General features: G+C 34.5%; 1 protein-coding gene across 4 annotated transcripts in view; it reads left to right on the top strand.

Moving 5' to 3' along the window:
* Uimc1 (ubiquitin interaction motif containing 1) overlaps nt 1–13,940 on the top strand; it is a 131,779-nt gene that overhangs the window by 22,202 nt on the left and 95,637 nt on the right. For all 4 annotated transcript variants that reach the window (XM_027941113.2, XM_027941111.2, XM_027941112.2 and 1 more), the window contains exon 2: nt 5,334–5,488. In XM_027941113.2, coding sequence (XP_027796914.1) covers nt 5,342–5,488 — 147 coding nt within the window. In that variant the 5' untranslated portion in view covers nt 5,334–5,341. The remainder of the gene's footprint in view (nt 1–5,333; nt 5,489–13,940) is intronic.

Genomic DNA, 13,940 nt, shown 5'->3' with positions numbered 1-13,940 from the left:
ACCACAGCAAAACAGTATGAAAATTCCTCAAAAAATTAAAAACAGAACCTTTATATGATTTAGCAATCCCATTCCTGGATATATATCCAAAGGAAATGAAATCATTATGTTGAAGAGAGTTCTGTACTCTCATGTTCATTGCAGTAATAGCCAAGAAATGGAAGCAACCTGTAGAACATACAATAGAATACTATTCAGTCATAAAGATGAATGAAACTCTGTGGTTTGTGACAACACTGTAGAACTGAGACCTTTATGTTAAGTGAAATAAACCTGGCACAGAAAGACAAGTACCATATGATTTCACTCATGTGGAATTAAAAAAAAGAATGTTGATTTCAGAGAAAGTTGAGAGTGGAATGGTGGTTTCCAGAGGCTGGGAGAGTGAAGGGTGGGAGGAATGAGGAAAGGTTGATATCTGGGTTATTAAGAGACAGGAACAAGAAGCTTTAGTGTACTGTTGCATAGTAGAGTGACTATAGATAATAAAAACGTACAAAATGTTAGAAGACAGGATTTTGAAAGTTTTTACCATAAAGAAGTGATAAATATTTGAGGAAATAGATATATCAACCTGATTTAAACATTACACAATGCATGTGTATTGAAACATTACGTGGTACTCCATTAATATGATTTTCATATATCAATTTAAAATTTTTATTCATATTTGTGCTTGTATTCATATATGGAATAATTTTGTCACTTGGCAGCATCTGGGTATATACTATTTTATTGGCATCTCTCAATTTACAGTCTTTTATCCCTGAAGTAGTTTTGGTAGAAAGATCTTAATGCTAAGATTAAGCAGACTTGTGATAATATATAGTAGCTCCCTTAGGAATAATGGAATAGTTAATAGATTTGAAAGTTAGTAACAAAGTTAAGATTGTTCTGTTTAAATATTTGAGTCTGATTCTTTGTTGTGGTTGTAAAAATAAATTGGGGATCCACTTTTAAAAACTGAAGTAAAATTCACAACATAAAATCTACAATTTTAGCCATTTGAAGTGTATAATTTAGTGGCTTTTTTTTTTTTTTTTTTTTAGTTGTAGATGGACACATGCCTTTATTTTATTTATTTATGTGGTGCTGAGGCTCGAACCCAATGCCTCACACACGTGAGGCAAGCACTCTGCCATTATATATACAGTGTTGTACAATCTTTACCATTTTCTTTTTTACAGAACTTTATCATTAACCCCAAAAGAAAACCCATAGCTGTTACATTTTCCTTTCCCTAACCCTATCACTAGTCTACTTTTTGTCTCAGTGGATTTCCTATTCTGGATATTTTATGTAAATGGAATCTTAACAATGTGTTTTTTGTGTCTGTTTTCTTTCACTTAGTGTGGTGTTTTCAAGGTTCATGAATCAATAAACACTTCATTACTTTACAGCAGCTGCATCTTACATTCCCATCAGTGTACTAGATTCTAATTTATCTACATTCTTACCAGTACTTGTTATTTTTCTTTTCATAGTCATCATAGTGTGAAGTGGTATCTCATTGTAATTTGATTCGTATTTCACAGTGTCTAATAATGTTGAACATCTTTTATGTGCTATAGTCATTTGTATATCTTCTTTGGAGAAATGTTTATTCATGTGCTTATCCCATTTTTTAGTTGGGTTATTTGCTTTTTTACTATGGCGTTGCAAGTGTCCTTTATATAAATACTTTGTTCCTTAGATAATTTGCAAATTTTTCCTCCTGTTCTTTAATTTTTTTTTTTTTTTTTTTACTTTCTTGATGCTTTATGGTTTGAAGCATAATGGTTTTTAATTTATATCAGGTCTGATTTTTCTATTTCTTTTATTGTAATTTTGGTGTCATATTTAATATAGTATTGGCTATCAAATGTGACAAAAGTTTTATGATGAATTTTCTCTTTTTAAAAAAAATTTTTAGTTGTTGATGAACCTTTATTATTTATTTATTTATTAGAATTTTTTTTTTTTTTTTTTTGTAGTTGGACACAATACCTTTATTTTATTTGTTTATTTTATGTGGTGCTGAGGATCGAACCCAGGACCTTGTTCTACCACTGAGCCACAACCCCAGCCCGGACCTTTATTTTATTTATTTATATGTGGTGCTGAGAATCAAACCCAGTTCCTCCATATGCTAGGCAAGTGCTCTACCACTGAGCTACAACCCCAGCCCTGAATTTTCTCTTAAAAGAGTTTTATAGATTTTGTTCCTACATTTAGGTCTTTGATTCAGTTTACACAATTTTTATGTGTGTGTAAGATGGGTCCAATTTCATTTTCTTTTTATGTGTATCATTTATTGAAAAGACTATTTCTCCATTGAATTATCATGTTACTGCAATATAAAATTAGTTAACAGTAAATGTTTGGGTTTCTACAATCTCAGTTCTATCCCATTGATCCATTTATCTGTCTTTGTGTCAATGCAAGTGTGTGAGCATAGTCTTGGCAACTGTGGCTTTGCAGTAAGTTTTGGCATTGGGATGTTTGAGTACTCCAACTCAAAGTTTGCTCCCCACCCCAAGGATTGCTTTAGCTATTCTGGGACCCTTTCATTTCCAAATGAATTTTAAGATCAGCTTATCTTATTTCCACAAAAAAGCAAACTGGGATTTTTAAAAAAATATTGTTTTGTTGTCAATGGACTTTTATTTTATTTATTTAGATGCGGTGCTGAGAATGGAACCCAGTGCCTCACACATGCTAGGCAAGCGCTTTACTGCTGAGCCACAACCCCAGCCCCAAACTGGAATTTTATTAGGGATTATGTTGTATCTGTAGAACAATTTGGAAAGTATTTCCATATTTATAGTGACAAGTCTTTCCACTTCATGAACATGTGAGGGCTTTGCATTTGTTTAGATCTCCTTTATTTCCTTTCAAATGTGTGTGTGTGTGTGTGTGTGTGTGTTTTGTTTGTTTGTATTTGGTGGACCTGGTGATACTTGCTAGGCAAGCATTCTACAACTGAGCTATGTTCCCAGCCTCTTTCAGTATTGTTTTAAGTTTTTAGTTCTAAGTCTTGAACTTTCTTTCTTTTTTTTTTTTTTTAAATGTATTCTTAAGGACTTTATTGGTTTAGGTGCTATTAGAAATGGAATTTTTAAAATTTAAATTTGGATTATTACTAGTGTATAGCAGTGTAATTGGGTTTTTTATATTGATTGACCTTGTATCCTGCAACTTTGTTGAACTTGTTCTTTAGTTGTTTTTTTAGGGAATTCACTAGTGGTTTTTGTTTGTTTCTTTGTTTGTTTTTTAAACATGATCATGTCATCTTCAAGTGGTTAATAGTTTTACTTCTTCCTAATTTGAATGCCTTTTATTTCTTCTTCTCTAATTAACCGGCTTAGAACCTTCACTATAATTTTCAGTGATAAAAGTAGAGATTTTTTTTTAATATTTATTTTTTACTTGTAATTGAATACAATACCTTTATTTTTTATGTGGTGCTGAGGATCGAACCCAGGGCCTCACACATGTTAGGTGAGCGCTCTGCCTCTGAGCCATAACCCCCAGCCCTAGAGATTGTTTTTCTGGTTTTCATTTGCAGTGGGTGGTACTGGAGATTGAATTCAGGGGCTCTCTAGCATTGATCTACATCCCCAGCCTTTAGAAAATTTTTATTTTGAGACACAGTCTTACTACGTTGTTGTCTAGGATGACTTTGAACTTGCCATTCTCCTGTCCCAACCTTCCTAGTAACTGGGATTACAGATGTGTACCACTGTACTTTTTTTTTTTTTTGAGATGGAATATCCTTATATTGCTCAAGAGGACCTCCAGTTCACAATCTTCTTGCCTTAACCTCTAAAGTAGCTGGGATTACAGGACTATACTATGGTATCTAGTGAAAGCAAACATTCTTGTTTTGCTCTTTTTTTAAAAATTCTTTTTATATATTCATGATAATAGAGTGTATTTTGACATATTATGCATACATGGAGCATAACTTATTCTAATTAGGATCCCATTCTTGTGGTTGTACATGATGTGGAGTTTTATTGGTCATATAGGAAAGTTTCGTCTGATTCATTCTACTGTCTTTCTTATTCCCATCTTCTTTCTTCCCTTTGTTCACCTTTGTCTAATCCAGTGAATTTCTATTCTTCCCTCCCCCCTGTTCTTTGTCTTAAAGAGGAAGGATTAAGCTTTTGCTTTTAAATATATTAGAGTATTAACTGTGGATTTTTGGTAGAATCCCTTTATTAAGTTGAATCTTTTTTTTTGGCTATTGGTTATTGAACCCAGGGCCTCAAGCATGCTAGTTAAGTGCCCTATCACTGAGCTGCATGCCCAACTCTTATTTTATTAATTAATTAATTAATAATTTTTTAGTTATAGTTGGACACAATACCTTTATTTATTTATTTTTATGTGGTGCTGAGGATCGAACCCAGGCCTCGAATGTGCTAGGTGAACACTCTACTGCTGAGCCACAATCCCAGCCCCTCTTATTTTTTAATTAAAAATTAAAAAAAAAAAATTTAAAAAACTTTAATTTTTTATTTTTAAAAATTTGTTTGCTTTTTATTATATCTTTTAAATTAAATTTAATAAGTTTAATTTTTTGGGGTGTACTAGAGATTAGACCTTAGGGCTTCACATGTGACAACATTACGTTGCCAGCTTTTTTTTTTTTTCAGATACTGAGGATTGAACCCTGGGGCACTTTACCACTGAGCTACATCTCCAGCTCTTTTTATTTTTCATTTTGAGATAGGGTCTTGCTAAATTGCTTAGGGTCTAGCTAAGTTGCTGAGGCTGATTTTGAACTTGTGGTCCTCCTGAGTCAGCCTCTCTGTTGGCTGGAATTACAGGCATGTGCCACTGTGCCTGGCTACCCTCAAATTTGTAATCCTCCTGCTTTAATTTCCTGAATAGCTGGGATTACAGGTGTGAGCCACCATGCTTGGTTGAGACATTGGTATTTTAAAAAATATTTTTTAGGCAAATTATTAATGTGTAGTTTAGAAAATTAGTTATCTAAGCTAATGTATAATAATATAGTATTGTTATATTATTGCTATTGAAACTTCACAGAAACAAGATTTGTGTGTGTATTTTTTCTCTATAGAAAAGAATATAATTTTTATTTCACTTTATTTTTTAATGGTGTGCAGAGCATCAAACCCAGGTCCTCAAATGTGCGAAGCAAGCAGTCTACCACTGAGCCACAACCCCAGCCCTGAAAAGAATGTAATTTTTAATGAGTAGTAGAAAAGTTCTGAAATCCAGTTTTTACTTGTAGGATGAATATCTTTTTATTTTACATGACCAAATTGAATCACTTCGAGGAAATTTATACTTCAAGTAAATTATTTGACCTTGTATTTCAGATAAAACGATGCCACGCAGAAAGAAAAAAGTTAAAGAAGCCTCTGAATCTGAAAACCTGGAGAAGAAGGATGCTGAAGCTACCAGTTCTGTCAGTGTGAAGAGGAAGCGTAGACTTGAGGATGCATTCATTGTGATATCTGATAGTGATGGAGAGGTCAGTAGTTTGAAGTTGTAGGTTTCAAATTAAGCCTCCCCCCCCCCCCCCTTTTTTTGGTACTGGGGATTGAACCTAGGGGTACTTAACCTTAACCACTGAACCACATCCCAGCCCTATTCATTTTTTATTTTGAGATAGGATCTTGCTAAGTTGTTTAGGGCCTGGCTAAGTTGCTGAGGCTAACCTCAAACTTGGGATTCTACTGCCTCAGTTTAGGATTACAGGTGTGCACCACTACGCTCAGCTGAAATTAAGCCTCTTTACACATGTATGGTTTGTTTTGTAGTTGTACTTTCATGCTAACTTGCCAAGACCAGGCAATTGTTATTCAGTTTCATATGATTTGTAAATGGAATTATGAATTATTTAAAAGAAAGTAATTATGTTGTTTGGCAGAGGATGGATTATAATTTCATAATATATTTTAACCTAATGGAATATTTTACAACTGTTGGAATAAGTTAAATCAGTTAGAAATCTTAATCTTTTGTGTGTCGGGAAATTGAAAGAAAGAAAATGTGAATGCACCTGAGATACAGCTTAATAGTAGAATACTAGTAGGTGCAAAGTCTTAGATTTGATCTCTAGAATTGAAAAAAAAAAAAAAAAAGATAAATGTGAATTAAATCTTTAGATGTAATCTAGTACAATAGCCATTAACTGCCTATAGCTATTTTAATTAAAATTAATTAAAAATCAGTTCCTATATTGCACTAGTCACAATCAAGTGGACAAAGCTACTACATGAGGCAAATATCTATTGTATTAGCACAACCATAGAAATTTCTATTATTGTGGAAAGCATAAAGACTGACCTTCTCTGTAGATATTAACTTCTTTCCTTTAGTCCCTATTTCCATTTGTTTATTGGCGTTTTCCACCTGCCTGTAGATCACATCCAATAAGTAATGAACTGAATCATTGTGGTTTCTTTTTTCCCCCTCCTGGTATCTTCTGTCTTATAGTAGAACCATTCATTTGTCTCAAGCTAATAAAGCTTTTTGACCCTTTTCATCTTTTATTCCTTTTGTCACTACATGATTTAGTTTTTACCTCTTAAATGATACTAAAGTCTGTTTTTTTCCATTTCCATCTCTTTTCCTGACCATATGTTATTTGGGTTTTTGTAAAAGAGTCTAAAACTGGCTTTTCTGCCTTCAGATTTTCCTCCACACATTTCATTAAATTTATTGTAACTTTCTTTCTTCCTTCCTTTTTTTTTTTGGTTTTGTGGAGTTGCTCAGGGTCTAGCTAAGTTGTTGAGGCTGGACCTTGCAGTCCTCTTGCCTTAGCATCCCAAGCTGTTAGGATTTCAGGCCCAGCTTCAACTTTCTTTTAAGAATTCAGATTGTAGATCTTTGCACTTATTTGCTTAAAAATCTTTGGCTTCGCAATCCCTACAAAATCATTTCGAATTTTAACATGATGTTTGCTGCCTGACTCATTGTATGTCTTCTAAGACTAGGTCAATTGGCCATCTATTGTGCTTCCATAGAACCTGTACTAATTCTGTGGTATTATTTGTCATACCATTTTAAATTGCTACTGTATTTTTCCACTTCTGTCACTGGATCATGATTTCCTGGAAGGAAGAATTTCTATGAATGCCTATCATTAATGCTTGACCTTTACAATTAGGCTCTCTCAAGAAAATACCCACCTTGGGCTGGGGATGTGGCTCAAGCGGTAGTGCGCTCGCCTGGCATGCGTGCGGCCCGGGTTCGATCCTCAGCACCACATACAAACAAAGATGTTGTATCTGCCGAAAACTAAAAAATAAATATTAAAAAAAAAATTCTCTCTCTCTCTCTCTTTATTAAAAAAAAAAAAAGAAAAGAAAAGAAAATACCCACCTTAAGTTTTACTTGTAAGTGCTATTTTACTTATTTGAATGTGGCTTTCAGAAAATGTCCTTGTTCCTTGGTGTAAAATAAGTCAGGAAATATCATGTCTGATTTTTTTTTTTTTTGTTTGTTTGTGTAAAGATGATAGTATAAACCTGACATCATTAGTGCTTCAGTTGATCTGACTTGTTTCTGCAGTTATTTTACTTGAGTCGGTCCATTCTTTTATTGTTTTATTCTCCCCAAGTTTCTAAGAGAACAAAGAAAAGCTCTTTATAAACCTCACCAATTGTGTTGGAATTGCCATTTACTGTGTTGTCCTTTCTGAACTTTTTTTCTCACCTATAAGAGTAGTAACACTCTACAGGATTATTGTGTTGTTTAGGAATAATATAAGTAAAATTTCCTACAGTGATACTTCAATAAATGATAACAGATATCGTTATAAATGTTCAGGATGTAGTTTAAGCCTGGCAAGAAATAAAGCTAACTGACTTTTGTGGACAAGAACCTATTAGTTGTTTTTTCCTTTTTGATATTCTTATGTGTTAAAACAACAACGGTAAATCCAAAAGAAAAAAAAAGGGGACAACTCTTGTTCTTCTGGAAAAAGATATATTCCTGTGTGGCATCTTTTCTCCATTTTTTCAGAGAGTAGTTTCTGGAATTTCAGTGTCTGTATAACTTTTAACATTTGCTCACACTATATACCTAGAGGCATTTTTTTCTTAGCCTTTATTTTAAAATTTATTTATTTATTTATTTAAATTAGGTATATATGACAGCAGAGTGCATTTTGTTTCGATGTACACAATTGCAGCACATCTTTTAATTTCTTTGTACATGATGTAGTGTCACAACATATGTGCAGTCATATTTGTACCTAGGGTAATGACCATGACATTCCACCATCTTCCTGCCTCCTACACCCTCTTTTCTTAGCCTTTAAAGTACAGTTTTAGTATTTCTTATATAAAAAATAACATAGAAGCAGTGACTATGGGGATGGGTTTGTGACTCAGAGGTAGAGTACTCACCTCATAAGTGCAAGGGCCTAGGTTCAAGCCTCAGCATCACATAAAAATAAACAGACAAAATAAAGGTATTGTGTTCAACTACAACTAAAAAATAAATATTAAAAAAAAAAAGCAAAGACTATGTTTTATCTCAGCTTAGAAACTCTTTTTTGAAGCTGAGTTTAAATTAAGGCTTTTGTACATGCTAATAAACACATGCTCTGTCACTGAACTCAGTCCCTCAGATTCTTTTGCAGATATTGACATTACAGATTAAAATACACAATTTTGTTTGTGGTGTTTTTTTTTTTTGGTACCAGTGATTGAATTCAGGGGCACTTAATCACTAAACAACATCCCCAGCCCTTTTTTATTTTGAGAGAGGGTCTTGCTGAGTTGCTTAGGGCCTCTCTAAGTTGTTGAGGCTGGCTTTGAACTCTGTGATCTCCCTGCCTCAGCCTCCTGAGCCACTGGGATTGCAGGCCTGTGCTACCATGCTCGGCTAATAAATTCTTTTTTTTTTCTTTTTTGTGCTGGGAATCCAACCCAGGGCCTTTTACATGGCAGTCAAGTGCTATTTTATTCAACTTTTTCTCTGCTGTGATTAAAAGAGCTGACCAATTTTAGAAGAGGAAAGGTTTATTTAGGGGCTCACAGTTTCAGAAGTCTTGGTCCATGAAAGACTGCCTCCATTCCTTGGGGCTTGAGGTAGGCTGAACATCATGGTAGAAGAATGTGGCAGAGGAAAGCAACTCACATGGTGATCAGGAAGAGAGACAGACTCCACTTGCCAGATACAAATATATACCCCATAGTCACAACCTCAGTGTCCTTCCTCTCTATTACCACTCAGTTAATCTCATCAGGGATTAATTCACTAATTAGTTTAAGGGTATTGAACCCAGGGTCTTGTGCATGCGAGGTAAGCACTCTACCAACTAAGCTATGTCCCCAGCCCTCCCCAGCCATTTAAAAAATATTTTATTTAGTGACAGGGTCTTGCCAAATTGCTTAGGGCCTTGCTGAGTTGCTGAGGCTGGTTTTGAACTTGTAATCCTACTGCCTTAGCCTCCTGAGCTTCTAAGATTACAGGCATCTATCATGTGCTGGCATTTCTTTCCATTATCTTGACAATGTATTGTGAAGAACAGAAATTATTAATTATAATGACTTTGTTATTACCAATTTGTTTTTCTATGGATTGTGCTTTTGGTGGTATATCTAAGAAATCTTTGTTTAGCCCAAGATCACAAATATTTTTTCTTGTGTTTTCTTCTAGAAATTTGATAATGCTATTCACTACAAGTTAATTTTTATATATGGTATAAGGTGTAGATCCATGAACATTTTTGTGTTTTTGTGTATTGTATCCAGTCTGTATGTTGGAAAGCCTGTTCTTTCTTCACTGCATTGCCCTTGTACCTTTGTTAAAATCAGTCACGTGTATGAATGTAGGTTTATTCTGGACTATGTTCCCTGATCTTTTGCCTATTTTATGTCATTATCATGCTGCTTTTATTATTTGTAGCTTTATAATAATTTTTGAAACCAAGTAGTGTTAGTCTTCTAATTTTTTTTTTTTTGGTCAGGGTTTTTTTGGGTATGCTAGATCCTTTGCATTTCTGTATTAATTTCATTTCCTATTAATTTTTTTCCCCCAGTATTGAGATTGAACCCAGGGATATTCAACTACTAAGCTACATCCTCATCCCGTTACACACACACACACACACACACACACACCACACACACACACAATATTTATTTATTTTTATTTTGAGACAGGGTCCTGCCAAATTGCTGAGGCTATACTTGAACTTATGTTCCTGTATAGATGTGAGCCTTCATATTAATTTTAGAATCAGTTTGTCAATTTCGTAAAAGCCCTGTTGGGAGATTTTATTTTATTTTTGTTTATCTGTTTTTTGCTGGGATCAAACCCAGAACCTTTTGCAAGCTAGGTAACCATTCTACCACTGGCCTATACCCACAAAACCCATTGGGATTTTGATTGGAGTGGTTTTGAATTTTTAGATTAATTTGGGGAAAATTGACATCTAAGCAGTATGATATTAGACTCTTATCTGTATATTTTTAGATTTTGTAAATAGTCCTTTAAGCAGTAATTTCTAGTTTTTAGAATACATATCTTTTATATCTTTAGTAAAATTTAATCCTTAGGATCATGTATTTTGATGCTGTTGTAAATGTTATTTAATAAATTTTTAGTTAGCCTCTTGCTAGAATATATAAACAATTGATTTTTGTGTATTCTTGTATTCTCCAAACTTTCTATAAACTTATTAGTTCTTAGAGCTCTTTTTGTGGATTCCATTATATTTTATATTTTTGATAATTTTATTTTCTATAATCAGGTCATTTATTAATGACCTACTTTATTTTTTTCTTTTCAACTTGGGTTTCTTTATGTATACATATTTAGTTGTCAATGGACCTTTATTTTGTTTATTTATGTTTATGTGTGCTGAGGATCGTACTCAGTGCCTCACATATACTAGGCAAGTGCTCTACCACTAAGCCACAACCCCAGCCCCCTCCAACCTGAGTTTCTTTTTTTTGTTTAAGTGCCCTACCAGTCTTTCACTATTAATTTGAAGTTATTGAAAATGGAGGAGGTTTTTCTATCAGTGTCCTTTATCATTTTGAAGAAGTTTTTTTTGTTCCTAGTTTGCTGAGAGTTTTTTTTTTTTTGTACCAGGGATTAAACCCAGGGGTGCTTAACCACTGAGCCACATCCCCAGCCATTTTAAAAAATATTTTATTTAGTGACAGGGTCTTGGTGAGTTGGTTGGGGTCTTGCTCAGTTTCTGAGGCTGGCTTTGAACTAGTGATCCTCCTGCCTTAGCCTCCCAAGTCACTGGGATTACAGCCATGTACTACTACCATGCTCAGCCTGCTCAGAGTTTTTTTTTTTTTTTTCTTTTTTTGTGGGGGTGGGGGCGCAGGATGGAGGGCAGGTATCAGGAATTGAACTCAGGACATTCAGCCACTGAGCCACATCCCCAGCCCTATTTTGTATTTTATTTAGAGACAGGGTCTCACTGAGTTGCTTAGTGCCTTTCTTTTACTGAGGCTGGCTTTGAACTTGTGATCCTCCTGCCTCAGCCTCCCTAGCTGCTGGGATTACAGGCATGCACCACTGCTGAGAGTTTTGACCAGGAATGGATATTGAGTTTTGTCAAATGCGTTTTCTCCATGTATTGTGGTGAACTCCTTGTTTTCTTTTTCAGTCTGTTAATATGGTGAACTACATTAATCATTGAATGTTAAACCATTCAAACACTGTTCAGCATTTTTGAGACACACTCCACTTACTTATGATATATTATCTTTTTAATAGATTTGGATTTGATTTGTGAATTTTTTTTTAGGATTTTGTCTTTATATTCATGATTGCTTTCTTTTTAAATTTTTTTTTGTAATTGTAGATGGACAGAGTGCCTTTATTTTATTTGTTTTCATTTTTATGTGGTGCTAAGGATTGAACCCAGTGCTTCATACATACTAGGCAAGTGCTCTACCACTGACCTCCAGCTCCAGCTCAGGATTGCTTTTTTTTTCAAGTGCTCTGGGGATTGAACCCAGTGGCACTATCACTGAGCTATAGCCTTAGCCCTAGCCCTGCCTTTTTTTTTTTTTTTTGGTACTGGAGGTTGAACCCAGGGCTACATCAACAGCCCTTTTTAATTTTCATTTTGACACAGGGTCTTACTTAGGGCCTCACTAAGTTGCTGAGTCTGGTCTTGGAACTTGCGATCCTCTATCCTCAGCCTCCCCAGTTTCTGGAATTATAGGGATGAGCCATTGCACCTTTTTATTTTTTTATTTTGAGACAGTGCCTTGCTAAATTGTCAAGGCTGGCTTGAATTTGCTATCCTCCTGCATCAGTTTACCAAATAACCTAAAATTATAGGCCTGTGCTCCTGGATCTGGCTTGATCTATACTTTTTCTTATAATGTTTTTGGTTTTGATAACCAGAAACATTTTGGAGGCCATTTTGTCCTCAGAATCAGTTGGGATATATCTCATCTAGGTTCTGGAAGAATCTTAGTAGAATTGATATTATACTTTCTTAAAAAGAATTCACCAATTAAACCACCTGAGCTTGAAGTGTTGTCTTTGGAAAGGATATTATCTAGTTTCAATTTCATTAAAAATAAGGTTATTCAATTTATCTTTTCTTGAGATGCTTCATGTCTTTCAAGGAGTTCATCCATTTCAACTACATTATTGAATTTCTTCTTTCTAAACCATTTTGAAAACTAGTGATACCACCTCTTTCTTTCTAATTTCTTTTTTTATACTGATTAGTCTTATTAGCACTTTGCTTTCACTGGTTTTTTATATATATATATATATATATATATATATATATATATATATATATAATTACTTTGTTTCACTTATGTACATTTTGTCTTATTTTTTTATTTCTTTGGGGTAAATTTTCTCTTTTGATTCTAGTTTGTTTCTTTTTCTTTTGCCATGCTGGAGATTGAACCTAAGGACATTTTTAATGCTGAGCTCCCTCCTCAGCCCTTTTTATTTTTTATTTTGAGACATGATCTCCCTCTTATTAAATTGCTGAGGCTAGCCTCAAACTTGTGAGCATCCTCCTTACCTCCCAAGTCTCTGGGATTATAATTATGTGCCACTGCACTTAGTTTCTTAAGGTAAAAGCTAAGAGCAGTGATTGGAGGCCTAATATGGGTGTTTAGTACTACTATGAGCACTTTTCAGGTCCCTCTCCTTGCTTTTTTTTTTTTAATGTATTTTATTTTTATGTGTGCTGGGGATCGAACTCAGTTCCTCACATATGCTAGGCAAGTGCTCTACCACTGAGTCAAAACCCTGGCCCCTCTCCTTGCTTTTTTTAGTGCTGGAGAGCAAACAGGGCCTTTTGCGCACTAGGCAAGTATTAGGGTTAGCCCTCCTAGCCCTCTAATTTCCCTTTAGATTTCTTTTTCAAGCCATGAGTTATTTAGAAGCATGCTATTTAGTTTCCAAATATTTGATAATTTTCTAGAGATTTTTAAAAAAATATTTATTTTTTAGTTTTCGGTGGACACAACATCTTTGTTTGTATGTGGTGCTGAGGATCGAACCCGGGCTGCACACATGCCAGGCGAGTGCGCTACTGCTTGAGCCACATCCCCAGCCCTCTAGAGATTTTTTTGGTTACTGATTTCTAATTTAGTTTGTCATATGTATTTTGTATGATTTGAATCCTTTTAAAATCAATTGAAACTTGTCTTATGGACCAGAATATCATTTATCTTGGTAAATATTCTTTGTGTAATTGATAAAAATGTACAGATGAGGGGGGCTGGGGCGTGGCTCAGTGGCAGAGCATGTGTTGCCTAGCATGTGTTGAGGCACTGAGTTTTATCCTTAGCACTACATAACAAATAAAGACATTCTGTTCATCTACAACTACAAAACACAAAAAATTATTAAAAACGTGCATATGAGGTAGCATTATTAGACAGCGCTTTCTATAAATGTCAGTCAAGTTAACTGGATGTTAGTGTTGTTCAGTCTACTGTATCCTTACTGGTTTTCTGCCT

This window comes from Marmota flaviventris, chromosome 5 (genome assembly GCF_047511675.1).
Source record: "Marmota flaviventris isolate mMarFla1 chromosome 5, mMarFla1.hap1, whole genome shotgun sequence".
In the NCBI taxonomy this organism is placed as follows: domain Eukaryota; kingdom Metazoa; phylum Chordata; class Mammalia; order Rodentia; family Sciuridae; genus Marmota; species Marmota flaviventris.
Note: the sequence above shows the minus strand (reverse complement) of the source record. Positions and strands in the feature narration are given on the sequence as shown.